We start from the raw sequence: 17291 nt of genomic DNA on the forward strand, positions 1-17291 counted from the left end.
CATGTGATTTGCTACTCGTTGATATGGCTATGTGAGTAGCGCGTTTTTGTGCAGTCGCTGCTGTTTTCGATTTCGAGCCTTTATATGCTGGTATCTGTTGCGCCGGTCCTATAGACGCCGTTGTTGAGCTAACCGAGCCTGGTACATTAGACTGTTGATGATTATTTTGATTTACCGGAAAATCTTCAACCATCTCTGTATGATCATAATTTGATATTATGGGCGGATTACTTTCATTTAAATTGTATTCAATGTCATTAGCAAAAGAGTTCGCCATCGGCATGTGGAGATAAATTTCACGTTCCCCTGGCATTTTCAACGAACTGGGTCCATCAAAATTTAGCGAACAAAGGCCGTTGCCGCTAAACGAACTGTACCCGGTACTGGATGCCATCGATGGGAAATTATATGGAGGTGATGTATTGGATTTATGCGCTAAATGACTCGCGCTCGTATACGACGCATCATAAACACTATTACTATTCACAGTATGTAATAAAGGAATAGCAGACGTTGTGGCCGGGGGCGGAGAAGTAGTGTCCAATAAGGATTCGTCGACCAACTCAAGACTCAAGTTTGGCGATGAGTGGCCGTCAAGACTGGGACTCTTGTTATCCTCATTTTCCTCCACCAGCCGTGAATCTTTCGGACCTGTAATTGAGAGTCTCAGCTTCTGACTACCGCGCGAAAAACTCTTTCGTGTAGTGGAATTATGGCTGAAAGCGGTGGGTGTTATATTTGACGGATTGTAGAACGGGAACACTCGGTCAATACTTAGTGCATTTATTGAAACAATACTTTGTTCATAGGAGCCACAGATCTGCGAAATAGAAAATTAAAAAGTGTTTGCCCGCAATGGAAGTCCATCCTATTAACGTACCAGTTTTCGATTAACAACTTTCATGTCACCCAACGCAGTCCAAGTGGATATTATGTGATCGAATTCGCGATCCGGTTCCCATCCAATTACAGAAATACCTGCTGCAGTGCCCACAAAGAGACACTCCCCATTTTCGCTGGAAAATTTAGTTTGTAAATATAACGTAAGTGATATCGGTATGTAATTCAAATTAAATACCTGAATGTAATGCACTTTATTGGATGTCCATAAAACTGGCTCTCGGACTCAGTCTGAGAGATACGCGCTTGACTCTCCAAATCGTATATGCAGACGGTGCCATCAACACGTCCAACGGCCAAAAGAAACTCAAACGGATGAAATTGTATGCAAGTAATAGCAGCTGCGGGCGGCTGTTCAGTAAAATCCATGATTTGTTTACTCTTACGTATATCCCAGATTATCACGGACCCTTCTGTACCAGCAGAGGCAATCCATAATCCATCCGGCGAGAACTTTACAGAGTTAACCTGAGCGATATGTCCTCGGTAAATCTTAATACACCTATTTTGATTCCTGACGTCCCACAGCCTGTTATTTAAATGCGAAGAAACAAAAGTCCATTTTATACAAATTTAGATGAAACGATTGAGTTTCGCATTTTTTATGGTGGGTTTAAACATAGTGCGAAAGTATATAAGTAGTAAACTTAGATCACGTAAACAGCCTTCATATTTAATTGGCTAATCTTAGCTTCACCAACTGGCTCCTGCGATTAAACTAAGTTTAAACAGCAATCGGATTTAACCGCGGCCCGAAAATCTTGTCTTTAAAAACACTTTGTGGAGAAGGAGTAACTGCTAAAGTAGGCTAAGTATAAACAGGTACGATTCACCAATTTAAACAGGGTTTGTAAAAAGTGTGAAACTTTCTGGCAACCCTAATTAGGAACTTCGATTGTAGTCACTGAGAAAATAGTTAACCCGAAACCAATGAAGTTCATAAGTGGAGAAGAAGTCTTTGCGCGAAATTATTCTGGAGCCCGACGATGAGTCGAGGCCAAAGTACTGAAGTGTGTGGGAAATAAGCCAGCATCAAAACCAGCTGAGAGGCAACAAAACAAATGAGTCGTCAGAACAAGTCGATGTTGACATTGATCTGGAACCAGCTGACTCTCTTCACACACACACCACATCATCACTCAGCTGTGCAGACACCTCCTAATAACGAGTAGACATATCATCAGTTGCCGAAAACCAGTATCAGTTTACCATTAACACCGCTTAGACGTTAGCAACGGATTAGAAAGAAACCTGTTAAATTAGATCTTTAAAAAACAAATTAATTTCGTAATATATACAGAAAATTAAGCCCAGGGGAATGTAATAAGTGTAAAACCTTCTGACAACCCAAATTAGGCACTTCCATTGTAAATCAACGTGGTAGCACTTGGTAAACTTTTGACTTTTAAAGTCATTCCATTGTTTTCGCTTCTAGCAGCTTCCAGGCGGTTTTACAAGCTCTTCAACTAGAAAAATTACTCTTAAGGAATCTTCTGTAACTTAAGTTGTATTTATTGAATAATCTTCACGTACATAGAAGCGACTGCCTTGGGACAGTTCAGGCGAAATTAGTGTGTGGACACCGGACCTAATACTAGTTATTCAGACTCGACCCAGACATATGTAGGTACCCAACACATTTCTGCCCTATAACGGTACCCCCAGTACACGCGAACCACCTCTTTACCGGATTTCCACCTAGTTTATTTATGTACCAAAATCTAAACATTATAAATATTTATTTCATTTAAAATTGAATTAGAAGATTTTCCATCGCCGAACGAAAGTCTTTCACTGTTTTTTGTTGTAGCAGCTTACTAAACGCCGTCTAAATCAGTGCATCGGCATGTTGTGTTCATTCTCATTTAGAATGGAATAGAAAATAATAAAGTAAGCAGTGCGACCAGTAGGTCTGTTGGGCCCTCGGCTTATAGCAACACCTATGAATTTTAGAACAGATACCGAGGGTAGAGAGTGTATGTGCACTTTTCTTAGCCATATATCGCACGTAATAATAATATACAGAATTATTCCAAAATTTTAATTTGGGGAAAAACTTAATCAGAAATTCATCAATTCGTACGGTTTGTATACCAAAATACAAATGGAAATACACATATCTTCGCAATTTTTGGAAAGTTTAGTCATCTATTAGATATTCTGCTTATCAAGCTTATTAATTGTATAGTGAAATCTCCGAAAACGTAAATTTTGGATTACATCGCTATATTGTTTAACGTGTGATATATCGTAAGCATCTCTCCTTTCTTCGTAAAACGGCCTCACACTCCAGGAGAAGTTACAATAGGTTCTCCTTGGCGGAGTCACAAAAGCGACATAGATCGCTGGATCAGATCGCCAACTTACGCAAGCGGCCCCGAAGCCTAAAAGGACCCGTCAAAATACCTGTAATAATTCTTAGGAGACTTGGAGAGGTTTATAAGTAATCTGCATCTCTTTAGATTGTACCCCCCAACAATAAGCTGTTGGCGTGACGAAGGCCCATAGTGTAACGCCAATGGAGTACCCTCAGTTTACTTTTTTTTCTTTTCTGAGGACTTCTTTTATTTTGCTGGGATCCACCGTAAGGAATGGCTCAGGTCCTATCGGGGCCGAGGCAGCAGCCAGTCTCCCATATGCCCTAGTACCAATATTAGTTGCTTAGTGTTATACTCAGCAAGGGCATTAAGCTTCTCAATGCACTCCAGGACCAATAAGGATTTGACCTCGAACGATGAGAGAGCCATAAGTGCCGCCCGACTATCAGCATGCTCGAGGTTTCTCCGGCAAAGGACTGTTGTATTAATGATCTACTCTTGTCAAGATCGGTGAACCCCATTAAAAGTGCATCGTTTCACTTATTTTTTCTGTTTTACTTGTAATCCAAAATACGTATGTATTTTAAACTTATTTTGCCTAATTGATTTCTATCCGAGTTTTTGACCGTCGTCAAAAAACGGAGAAGGTTATCAATTCGTCGGAATATATATATTTTATGTATGTGACCGCATAACTTTGGACCACGTTAATCGATTTCTATAATTCTTTTTTTTTTTTAAGGAAAGGTGTTACCTCAGAGGTGGTCCCATACTAATTTGGTTTGGATCCGATCATTTGATCATCAAGAAATTAACGATAATCTGAAATTTGTATATGAGTTTTGAAGTCGGTTTTTTTTGCTTAAAAGCTACTTGTTCTTAATTTTGTAAAGGCAGAACCGTTTTTTTTTTTAATTGCAATTTTTCGAATAACTCGAAAACTGGTTTTCGAAAAAGGGCGGATAATCGAACACCCTAGCTGACACCCCTTTGGTCCGACTTAAGGACTATTCGATTTAGGCAGCGCTTAGTTGTGCCGTTGCAATAAAAACTAGATCTAAATTGTTCCTGCAACAATCGGGTCTACATACATATGAATATACAGTTGAGGCCACATAATTAGCGACACGAATTCTTTACAAGTTATGACTACTTATTTTTTCTTTTATGTCTAAGAAAAAAAGTTTGAAATTTGCATTAAAATGTGTGATTTTGTTTACTTTACTACAAAGTTTTAAGCTTATGTTTGATTTTCGTTTCCACCAGAGACTGGCATGCGTTGAACGTCAACTATTGCATACTCAATCAATACTGCTGCTTTGTATGACTGAGCAGCGCGTTGACTTAGTAGTATCGATACCTAAAAGAAATTAGAGGATGACTGAACACCAGCGCATAGCCTCCTGCCTTGCAAATACAGCCATCACAAGTGAACGGTATCGTCACCTGAAATGTAAAAAGTCCTGACTATAAAAGCGCAAACAGTCAACGACGTTGCGTAGACGTAGGTTGACGCAGACCCGACCTACCTTATAGGGTTCGCGTGTTAACGAAAACTCACCACCGCATTCTCTATCTCTCTATCAACAGTAAATTTTATATGCGGTTACGTACGTCAACCTACGTTTACGCTACGTCGTTGACTAACGGCGCTTTAATATTTTTTTTTTTTTTCATAAAAAGATTTGGGGAGGTGTAATTCGATGAAATCCATCATATAATCAAAAAGTTAATTTTGAATTTTTTATCAGTTACGACTTTTTGCATTTCAGCAACGATGTTTGTTACGTCGTATTGCATTTCCGGTGACGGTGGATGATATATCATATATGTAGTTACATAAAGGTATTAATAAATAATTAAAACTATTAAAATTTATTATTTTAATGATTAATCCTGTTGAATCCTTCTAAAATAAATTTGACTTATTTGTGACTCAAAATGTTTGCTGGGTTTGTGCTTTTCTATACAAATATGAAGTTCTGTCTGCATTGTGTACTATAATAGGGAATTTACATGATTCAACTTTCACAGGCGATAAGTTGAATCAAAAGTTGAACGAAAGTAGGCAGCCGACCAACTTCATTGAAAGCGATTAGTTGAAAGGCCGCTTACACTAGGCGATTGTTGCTTTCAACTAAAAATCGCCTCATGTAAATTCCCTATAAACGTTCATACCTGTCGCAACAACGAGCAAAAAAATTTTAAATTTTCAATTTTCTTCATACATGTCTGCAGACCTAGTATTTGGTATGCGCACGCGCCTATCCACAATGCGACGGTATGTCATACTTGACATGTAGTACAGACAAGTTTGCTTGTGCATATTCTGGTTAAGGTTATTTTATTTACAATAATATACCCGAAAATATACAACTACAACAACCCCGCCCAGATAGATCTGTTAGTCCCTTAATGGTTGTCGTCAAGCTCTATTGGCGGTAAACCGAGGAAGCGTGCAGCCTCAATGGGGTCTGTAGTCTCTAGTGAACTTATAGTGCATTTATAGTTAGTTGAGTTCCCTACCGGGCAGCAACATTGTCAGAAATTCTTGCGCTTTCAGAATGTTCCCTTTCTGAAATAAAAGACCTCTTTCGAAATACCCTCTACATGTGAGGTGTACTTGCTCATGCAACTTCTTTCTGAAATTTCTCAATTTGACAGCCTTTCGGAAATATATTGCACTGCCACGTCTGCCACGCTCTATAGGGTAGAGTCTATACACACATATCCTATCCACATAAACAAAATGTATATAGTAACACAAAGTCAGTACTCATTTGTACTGGAACCTGCAAATTTTTACTGAAAAAGTGTATAATAACTAATGTGACCAACTATTTCATAGCTCAAAGAAGTACAGCTTGGGTTGGGTTAAGTTAACGCCGGGAGCCGATTACGGAGTTTTGAATGCGGCTAATTTCGATCCCTGAGAGCTCAGTGTTTGTTCAGGAGTGTGAGCCAAAATGCTTCCAACTTAGCCTCGAGATGGTTGGACAGTCTAAAAGAAAGTGTGGAGATTCCATTTCATCTTCCTCTTGGAAGCTGATACGAAAGGATCAGTTGATCATCCTAGTCTCACCGCATGAATACCAATTGCACAATAGGCTGTCAGAACCCCCATTACTAGCCCTTGAGAGGTAACGTGTTTTAAAGTGCCCTAGCTCCCCTGCAGCGGTACAAGGCAACCGACACCTTTCCAACCCTTACCTCAATGTTAGGCTTCCACGACAGCCGCCGTTAATCGCCCATCTAGTTACCTGGTTCAGGTAACCTTGAGCCAGATCAAAAAAGGGTGTATAGAAATCGTACCTTAACCAAAAGTTCCACTTTTCCAGTTCCTGTAGAAGGTCGTTTACAACCGCAATCCAGAGCCAAGGGAGAGAGAACACCAACTTGTGGAGTGCTCCTATTGACACTGCAGATGCTCCCCTACTCCTCCGCGACTGTTCTGTCACCAAGTAAGCTGTAGATAAGCCTTATTAGGTTGGTTTCTACCCCCGATTATGAATATACTTTACTATTGCCTGTGGAGTGACATTGTTGAAGGCCCCCTCGATATCGAAGGAGGCCTCTACTGCGTAATCTTCATGCGTGAAGGCTTCCTCTGACCACTTTACCAATGTGTGCAGGGTGGTCTTCACCGAAATTTTCTTGCAATAAGCATATTGAGCTCTTGAAAGACAGTCACGAGGAATCGCGTTTATGTCTATCAGTCTCTCTAGCGTTTTATAGCAAAAGCGTGTTTAGCAAAAGCGAAGAGACTGGTAGGCCTAAAATCCCTAGGAGAAACATGAGAGCCTTCTGCAGCCTTCGGGATGAACGCAACACGGACTACCCTCCAAGCATTGGTAATGTACCCGGTCCTCACGCAGTTCCCATAAATAGGATCCAGTCAATTGCACGACACCTTCAAAAGATCGGAGAAGAACAGGACCTGGCGGGAAATTCTGTAACCAGTTAGCGACAATCGCTATCCACCCAGGCTGAAAAGTCATCGTGTAAATTGGCTCTAACTATTAATCTCCAGTTTGTTTACTTTACCGTGAAAACACAATGCCGGCGAACGGCGAACTCACCACAGCGAAATTACCGCTGTCCAAATTATAGCCCGAACACAATGAAAACGACGAGCTACAAACCACAGCTGTCAAATTATTTTAACACGTACTCTTATGTAGATAATTATTTTGGCGACGACCGGGCTACGCGATGGCTGTGGTTGTGGCCAGATTAGATCTATTTCTATTTTTCTGGCGACAGATAAGGTTCTTCCTCTTCTTTTATATCAAACTCATACAAATTCATGATGTCGCTGCCGCGTTCAAAGAAATCATGTCGCCATCAACAAAGCGTTTAGATAATGAAGAAAAGCGAAATGCGAAGTTCGCTCGGCGGCGTTTCGTGGCGATAGATTTATTTCTATCGCTCTGCTGGGCGATGGCGGCATTACTTTCAAAGATTTAGAAGAAAACAGCATGTAACACGAATTGTATTGAAAAATACAGTGAACGATTCGTTAAATCTGGCTTAAAATAAAATAATTTATAATAATTCCCCCTTGCCTTATATTTATATTTGTTATCATTTCATCATTTCTAAATATGGTTTCGTTTTTCAAAATATGGTCACCTCACTTATAACTGCGACGAAATGGTATCAGCTGTTTTCGCTACCGCTCTAATTCTGTTAAAGTTGGCGAAATATCAAGGCGAACGATGAACGACGGCATCGCCCAATTCGGCGAACTTCGCCATTCGCCGGGTATTGTGTTTCAAGCATTAGTGTGTGCTGACTATGGTTGCCGTATAACGTTTTTCGGTTATACCATAATTTTCCTTTAAAAATAGAACACAACTTTGCAGGTCCTATCTAGTTGCTTTTTTGAAGTAAGTCGAAGCAAGTCCGTGTGTTTTGTCATCGCGAATGACACCGAAATTATTACGCTCAATGCTTGTTCAATAATACATACGACATATTTTTACCGAACAAGATTCAAATTTTGTCGTATTTTGTTGTATGACTTGTAGCGCTTGTGTTACAGGCCCCTGATCTCTCACATACAACAATTTTTTGTTGGGACTTATAAACACTAAATTTGTATGAAAAAATTTCGCATGTGCCAAACTTTTAAATTATACGCCAAACATTTAAAACATACGATAAAATTATACCAAATATCTCGAAATCCAAAGGAGATATCAAAAAACCTAAAAAGCCATTTGAAAGATCTTGATGCGCTTAGTATAACTGCATTATTAACCCGATTTGGCCCAATTTTCACATACGACAATAATTTTTCAGGCGACGATTAATATTTTAACCAATTTATTTTTCAGGTTTCGTTATGAGGAATTTAGCTTTTTTCTAGCGGGTTTTTATAAAAATCTGGATTTTTACTCGAAAATAATTGGCAGCACTGATACACACCTGATACAAAACAAAGCAAATTATTTAATCGAAGACACAAACCACCAAAAACAAAATCACGATAAACGTCAGACATGGCATTTCCAAATATGCAAACAGAGTTTTTGATAGCCGAGCAAAGGTTATAAGTAGAATAGGTACGTGTTTTGGTAAGTTTGCAGTCACACAGTCCATAGCGTAGTGGAATTCATCTTCTCTAGCTCATAAAGTCAAGTCAACCATTTGCATAGTTTCAGCAAGGTAAGTTACAAACGAGTGCTTCTCAGCGACTTGAAACCACATTCTACGGATGCAGTTGGACAGATTTCAATTGTAATCTGTCTCACATCTAGTTAGTTGGTAGTATGGTAGTAATATTAGTCAAATTGAATTTCCAAAATAGTCAGTCATGTGCATTGTGGAAGAATACAAGTGAGATATCTTAGGGTTGACAGATAGTTGACAGGGTGTTCAATATGGCGATGACAGTGTGAACAATATGGCAGCCAATATGGCATACAACACCGAATGGCCCGAAGTAGCCAAACTACGACCCGAATGAAACGCTTCGTGAAAATCCAGGGTTGCGAAGTGGTATTTTGTTGGAAAATATAAAAGCCAGGATTTTGTGCAGCGCCGAATTTTAACAAAAGAGGGTTTTGTGTTCTCAAGATGAACAGAAAAGGGTTGCTGTGCTGTTTCGTTTTAAGCTTATTTAAATCTTAAGGTATCTAAAGGAAACAAAAATTAAAGCAAAAATTTAAAATATATGTACATATCTGAAAATTATAAATAAAATATATATTTTCACGAGAGACAAATTAAATAAAATGGGTTAACTTTAGGGGAAATATACCTATCAGATTGGGACAGATAGCGCTTTTACGTTATAAATAAAAATAATTCCTACTTAAATTTTATATAATTTTGGTAACGTATTTCTAAGCTGACCCTGAGATCTGTGAAATAATACATATTTATGTGCATATATTGTGTTGATTATGCTCTAAATCGCTAAATAATTCTTGCAGCAATCAGCACCATTGGAAAGTGAAGTGACAATAGGCTGGTTTTCTTTATACAGCCCGTTTTAAATTCGTATTATTGTTATAATAAATTACAATTATTGTTTGTTTCCATTTCGGTCAACCGCGCAAATTATTTGTTAAAAAAATGTCGTTTCAAAATAGCAATTTTGTTTACTTTTGAATAAGACTTTATCGAGTGCGCTATAAAGACAGGGGGATAAATGCTGTAAAGAAATATATGTTGAGTCCAATCGGTTTTTTGCTAATCCGGTTTTTGTGTAGGTATAAACAAGGTATATTAAAAAAATAAATCTCCATGAAAAAATATCGTTATTTTCGTATTTAAAATTAATCGGAATTTTATGGGGGGTTATAAAAACTCGTTTTAATTGAAACTTTGTTTTTTCGGCTGTATTTGTTATTATTTATTGGCCCAGATGCAAATATTGAATGAACTAACATATATTAAATATGTACGGAACTACCATTTGTATGCAACCCTGCCTATCCTGTATTCAAGTAGATGTAATTCGAAAAATTTAAACGGATTTCTTTAAATCAACCTGAGCTGCGGACATATTGCGAATTCATTTTAAAACATTAACCACTACATTATATTAGTATTAAATACTTTCAATTAAGAAACAATTCTTACTAGAAAATAAATATGAATCGGTTTATTTTAAATATTCCAATGTATATATTTTGTTAATGCAGATAGTGCGGATTTAACGTATTTTATAACCGTTACATGGGGAAAAGAAATTTTAGGCAGATTGTTATTGACAATTTTTACATAATTTACGATTGCAATCAATTTCTTTCAAAACTATAATCTAAATGATTGCAAGTTGTATTTTTTACGATCAAAACAGATTCCAATATTAGGTATATTATGCAAATGCAATCCAATTTGATTTGAGTTATTCAGTTTTAGATACATTTATATTTCTGTGTTCGTATGGAATAGTAGTTTATGTCGGGAAGCTGGCTTTAGTATAATCCGGCATTCCCTTTATTATTTACAACACATGGAATTTTTTGATGACCCTTAACAAGAATATGTACGTGCTAGTATCGGAACTATTTCTTGCACGTTTATTTATCCAAAATTTCTTCAACGGCTCGGCGTCAGTGAGGGTATGCTGCGAATGCCGCATTATACTAAAACCAGCCTTTCGACATAAGCTACTATTCCATACGAGTGGAGCACGTGCGAAATGCGGATTTTCCCAGTTGCAGTACAGCAGTAACTCGACACCTTCCTCACCAACCGCTCTGTCCTCTATGAGCTTCTTAATGTAACTGCAAATAAAAGATGAAAATTTGAGAAAAAATACTATCACAGCGTTTCACTTGTAGCGTTTCACTCTTGTAGTATATTGGCTATCAAGCACCAGAAAATTTCCATCACGCATGCCATATGCCACCGATTGTCGTGGATCAATTAAAATACTGTCATCACAGCTTTTTGGTACTCCAGCAACTGGTGTGTCTATGGCGGAGTTATGTGGAGCTGTTGCATGACTAAAATCAATTTGGGCTCTTTGAGAACTGGCTTGTTTGTTGCGCGCTATTGGCATCAAATGTATGCAAATTAGATTTCCAAACGGGCAACTGTTGAATACAGGAAAAAATGTATTTTATATGGTTCCGCTAAAGTGCACTACTAACGTGTATAAATTGGCCGACCTTCTAATAAATCATGCAATCCTATTGTATAGTCATCGCCGCCAGTCACCAAGAAATTTCCACTTGGGTGAAATGCAACATCATTCTCCGCGACGAATGCACTGTATTAGCTCGCCTTCAGCTTTGTCAAATATCTTAACGCGGTTCCAACTTAATGCTTAAGCCATCAGATTGCCGTCTGGATGCCATGCCAGCTGTCGTCCCATACCTCTTCCCCCGGTGAACGTTCGCATACATTCGCCTGAAAATGTATCGCAAATTCTTAACTTGTCGCCGCACGATGAAATGAACTTACCATTGGGGTTGAATTTTGCTGCGCGCACCCATTTGTGTGTATTTTGAATCAGTATTTTGATGGCTGTTCGCCATTTTTTCTAGTCTGCAAACGAATAAGCTGACGAAGAAGCAAACAAATTCAAGCACATTGTTGCATTCTACCGTACATTTTAAAAGCTTTAAAATCTTAAAACACATGTGAAAAACTTTTATAATCTGAATATTTCTAATGTCGCAAACAAAACCAAATTTTATAAGTAGCATTTTTAAAAAGCATTCATCTAATATTTTTTCAAGTTTTTGGGCATATATGTTACCATTTGAACAACTAATACTACCAAGTTTTAAGAGACTATTTAATGCAACTCAGGTCATAAAAGCGCACTTTAGACCAAAATAAGCAACTCTAAAAAACAGATGATCGCAGCTGTGGCCCAGGATGACGTCTATTGCTAAGATATCTCACTTGTATTTGTACACAATGGTCATGTGTATGTGCTTCTTTACATACACATATGGCTATGTAGTGAAATGTTGAAACGTTATCGAGCAATTACCATTTACATACATTGGTACGACTAATGAACCCAATGGTAGATAAGTATGTACACGTGTATGTCGTTTATCAAGTGGACTTTGGTGTGAAAGGGTATAATCAGATGTACATTTTGAATCTTTCCAGAATAAAGCCGAAATCAACTTCAAGAAATTAGTGACTAAATACAGTCAAAGCTAAGGAAAATGGCCGAACAATTGCGCTATGATGGTCGAGTGGCGGTTGTAACTGGAGCCGGAGCCGGTCTAGGGCGTGAATATGCCTTGCTTTTTGGTTCCCGAGGTGCCAAAGTAGTGGTAAATGATTTGGGTGGCAGTTTCTATGGCGAAGGCGCCTCCCAGCGCGCCGCAGATGTTGTAGTTGATGAGATTCGTGCACAAGGAGGCACTGCTGTGGCCGATTACAATTCTGTAGTTGATGGGGAAAAGGTAATTGAAACTGCTATCAAAAACTTCGGACGTGTCGACATACTGGTTAATAATGCTGGCATACTGCGCGACCGCAGCATTGCTAAAACCTCTGACCAAGATTGGGATTTAGTGCATGATGTTCACTTGAAGGGCAGCTTCAAGTGCACACAAGCAGCCTGGTCGCATATGCGAAAGCAGAATTATGGCCGAATCATTATGACCGCATCGAATTCGGGAATTTATGGTAACTTTGGTCAAGCGAACTACTCAGCTGCGAAAATGGGTCTTGTTGGATTGGCAAACACTGTGGCCATTGAGGGAGAGAAAAACAATATTCATTGCAATGTTATTATTCCAACCGCGGCAAGCCGCATGACCGAAGGTATCCTTCCCGACATACTTTTCAATGAATTGAAGCCACATTTGATTGCGCCTGTGGTAGCATATTTGTGTCATGAATCGTGTGAAGACAATGGTAAGATGATTAATGCACGATTCTGGCTATTTTACATATGCTAAAATTGAACTTATTTAGGTTCGTATATTGAGAGTGCCGCTGGCTGGGCAACCAAACTGCAAATTGTTCGTGGAAAGGGTAGCGTACTGCGTACTTCCATCGATGAAAAGGTCGTCTCGCCTGAATACGTTAAAAGTGTTTGGTCAAAGGTCACGGACATGAAAGAAGCCAAACACGTGGATTCAATCGGACAGGCATCTGGATATCTTTTGGAAGTGCTCGAAAATTTGAAAGAGGGAAAACTTGATGGAGTTTCTGATACATTCAAATACACTAACAAAGATTTAATTGTGTACGCCTTGGGTATTGGCGCTACTGTAAAGGATGGCAATGACCTAAAATTTTTATACGAAAACCATCCTGAGTTTTCAGCAATCCCATCATATTTTGTTCTGCCAGGCCTCTTGCTAAATATGACATCACATATTGTAGCCGATGCATTACCCTCTGGTAAGGCTGACCTAACAAACGTTCTTCATGGGGAGCAATATTTGGAAATTTGTGATGACCTTCCTATAAGCGGCACCCTTACTACTACTGGAAAGGTATTCGATATTATGGACAAAGGATCTGGCGCGGTTGTTGTTACAAATAGCGACACGTATGATGAAAGTGGTCGTCTTTTGGTTAAAAAATCAAAGCTCTATCTTCGTAGTGGGTGCTGGAAAATTTGGAGGGAAGAAATCACCTATTGCTGGGGTCGTTCCTACTGTAGCCGCACCTAAACGAAATCCTGATGCTATAATACAATACAAAACGTCCGAAGATCAGGCCGCCTTGTACCGCCTATCTGGCGATTTGAATCCTCTGCATATTGATCCCAATTTCTCTGCAATTGCTGGATTCAGCACACCCATTTTACACGGTCTTTGCTCGTTAGGTTTCTCGGTTCGAGCGGTCTTAGCAAAGTATGCAGACAACAAGTCGGAACTTTTAAAAGCTATAAAAGCTAGGTTTTCAGCGCCAGTTATACCAGGCCAAACACTAAGTGTGAGTATGTGGAAAGAAGGCAAACGAGTTCTTTTTACTACAACAGTCGTGGAGACTGGAAAACTAGCAATAACTGGGGGATACGTAGATCTGAAGGATACTTCGGCCAAGCTATAAAGCAACTATCTATAAAGGTCAATGCGTATATAAATATTACAATGTTTTTTGAGTATTTTGTGGTTATTAAGGTGTATTTTCATATTATTTCAATTAAAATATTATTTTCTACTGCCTAAGGGAAACCCTTTTTGCTTATTGCTTTTTTCACAGTAACTATACAAGATTTTTACACGATATGTACCATAATTTGCTTAAAAATTTCGTTTTTGAGTTATGTCTGTCTTTTAGTAAGTGAGTGAACAAGTAGTATTGTCATATAAATGTCAAAAGGTAAGATTAGCACAACCCCAACAAGGACAACTCAGTAATAATAAGTCTTAGCATTGAATTTGTATCAAGCTCACAGATATGTCGTTGGGAAGTTGAAAATGTCGGCAGATCCTAGAGTCAAAGTAAGACCTCATCGACATTTTTGGTCCTAAATCTGTAACACTTTTCTTTTGTAAAAAAGACTTAAGCGCCCATTCGTTTTCGAGGTCAACTGACTGCTGTCTACACAAATTTGATATTGGCTAAGCAAAATCGACGTCGACGTTGAGTTCCAACGTCAAAGCTTTTATCGACACCCTCTCTGTTAACGGCTAGAAGAGAAACAATAATATCGTTACCTAAACGTAAAAAGGTGACAAGTTCATTTTTTTTTTATTATTCAGGAGGGACGAAAAATCGATGTAGTCTCGCAATATCTGCCATTCTGCATTGAAACAAAGTGGACTTAGGCCCTTTTCACCTTTTTAAAATTTGTATATTCTACTTTTCAAGTCGAGGTTTAATATTCTAGAGATAATTGAAATATCAAATTAGCTATAATGTCGCATATTCCCTTTTTATTTTATCAGCAACTTTTGCTTTTGTTTAAAACTTTTAGCAGAAGTGAACTACAAATTCATTTAAGAATTAAATCGTTTTAACTTTTCTGTGTTCAATTTAAAAACTAGTTGCAACTAGACGTGCACAGTTGTGGTCAACTAATTAAGTTAGCGACATATTGACCATTGTACAAAAATTCGAAAAAGCGATGCAGGTCACACGACATTGATTAATAAATAATTTGAATTTGATTTTTAACAGGTGCAACTCTTTTAGAAAAAATAATTAAATAATTTTAACTTATTATTGCTGAATTATTGAATTGTAACCTGATCTATGAGCCTAAGATTTGATGACATAACAAACAAGTAAAAAAGTCTAAGTTCGGGCGGAGCCGAACAATAAATACCCGGCGCAAGTATTAAATATAGTTTTTTCCACCTTTCCGAAAAATACCATCACATGAACACCTTCCATAAACTTATATATGTAGTTACATGTGGGCGGTATCACGCCTATTTTCCAAAATTCCATAATAATGTTACTTACTTTTATGGGATTGTTATTAGTATCAATTTTGTTTAAATTAGCGTCTTTAATTTTCCAAATATCGCAATTTCAATAATTTTCAGCGTTTTTATTTTATGTGGCAAGCACAGTACCGAGTTTGGTACAAACGGTTGCCGAGATACACATATGTGGTCATAAGTGGGCGGTGCCACGCCAATATTCCAAAATTTTATCATAAACGTATTTCTTGCTAAAGAATTATTGCAAACGTCAATTTTGAATAAATTAGCTTCAGTATTTAATGATTTATCGAAGATTTCGTACTTCTCTAAATTATTGTTATATGGGATGTGGGCGTGGTTATTGCCCGATTTTAAAATTTTTCAGCCGTTTGGTGTGTTGTACCAACAACCATTCCAAGTGTGGGAGAAATTGGTGGAGCGGTTACCGAAATATATAGGCCCCTATTATGAGTTGCATTCGATCTTCGACCGTGGTTGAAAGTGCTGATCGAACGAATTTTATGGCGCTCATTAAATGAAGAATATCGCTATTGTGAATTTCGCTCGTTTAGGTTGTTCACCGCGGAGAAGCTTTGTTTACAAATCGAGCAAACTAAATAGTGGGCTTATTTTTTTGAGTACACAGTTTTATAGCGCATTCAATTTTAGTCCAATAATGTGCAAGTTTCAAGTCGCTAAAGATTACCGTTGATTTTTTAGAATTTTTTTGTCTCATTTGCTTCCATATAACGACTAAACACAATTTATTTTTATATGGCAGAAACCCGCAACATCCTCGGCGAAAAAAATTCTAAAAAATCAACGGTAATTTTTAGCCACTTGAAACTTGCACATTATTAGACTAAAATTGAATGGGCTATAAAACTGTGTATACAAAAAAATTCTACCGCTTCTGAGAAAAAAGTTTGAAATTTGGGTGAAAATTTGTTGCACTTCTTTGCGGCCTTTTAAAAAGTTTTAAACTTGAGTTTATGTGAGTTTTGTGAGAGAATGAACTGTATTTTAATTGAAAATTCTTAAAAATGTATAAATAAACATGAGTGGCAAACAATATCACTTTGAAATGGGGGTGCTATTGCATTGGCCAATACTGTATATTAAAACTATAAACAGTTCAATGATTTTGTTCTCAGAGAACGTGACAACAGAGTATTGGGATTTTCTTTCATAAGTAAAACCAGCCTTTCGAGCTTGTGTATAGTATTCACGACGATAGAACTGCATTGAATAGGCGTGGTTATTGTCCGATTTTGTCCATTTTTAACCGACTTCCAAAAAAGGAGGAGGTTATCAGTTCGTCGGAATATTTTTTAATTTTTTTTTTTATTGTTTTTATTTTATTTATTTTTTTTTTATTGTTTTTATTTTTTTATATTTTTTGATGTATGTTACCGCATAACTTTGGACCATGTCAACCGATTTCGATAATTCTTTTTGCATCGGAAAGGGAGTGCCTGAGATCAGAGGTGGTCCCATACTAATCTGGTTAAGATCCAATCAGTGGATGATGAGATATATATATATATATATATTTTTATATGAGAGTTGAAGTTGGTTTTTTTTTTGCTAAAAATTACTTGTCAATACCATCCATCCTACGCTAAAAAGAAGTACACATATCAAGTTCCGTTAAGATATCTCAATTTTTGCTCGAGTTATCGTGTGCACAGCCAGACTGACGGACTGACAGACAGTCACCGCTTAATCGATTTCTCTTTTCATTCTGATCATT

General features: G+C 37.8%; 2 protein-coding genes across 3 annotated transcripts in view; one reads left to right on the top strand and one right to left on the bottom strand.

Annotated features, from left to right (window-relative positions):
• Nucleotides 1–17291, bottom strand: part of LOC118732427 (katanin p80 WD40 repeat-containing subunit B1) — a 32638-nt gene that overhangs the window by 9866 nt on the left and 5481 nt on the right. For both annotated transcript variants that reach the window (XM_036461568.1, XM_036461563.1), the window contains exons 4-6: nt 1079–1429; nt 881–1016; nt 32–820 (exon numbers count right to left, since the gene is read on the bottom strand). In XM_036461568.1, coding sequence (XP_036317461.1) covers nt 32–820; nt 881–1016; nt 1079–1429 — 1276 coding nt within the window. The remainder of the gene's footprint in view (nt 1–31; nt 821–880; nt 1017–1078; nt 1430–17291) is intronic.
• LOC118732455 (peroxisomal multifunctional enzyme type 2) lies at nt 8708–14332 on the top strand. Its single transcript, XM_036461591.1, is given in 4 exon segments — nt 8708–8888; nt 12306–13064; nt 13125–13735; nt 13737–14332. Coding segments are annotated over 3 exon segments (1788 nt in total). The 5' UTR covers nt 8708–8888; nt 12306–12364; the 3' UTR covers nt 14214–14332.

This window comes from Rhagoletis pomonella, unplaced genomic scaffold (genome assembly GCF_013731165.1).
Source record: "Rhagoletis pomonella isolate Grant_MI unplaced genomic scaffold, Rhpom_1.0 Rhpom_scaffold_00002, whole genome shotgun sequence".
Lineage (NCBI taxonomy): Eukaryota > Metazoa > Arthropoda > Insecta > Diptera > Tephritidae > Rhagoletis > Rhagoletis pomonella.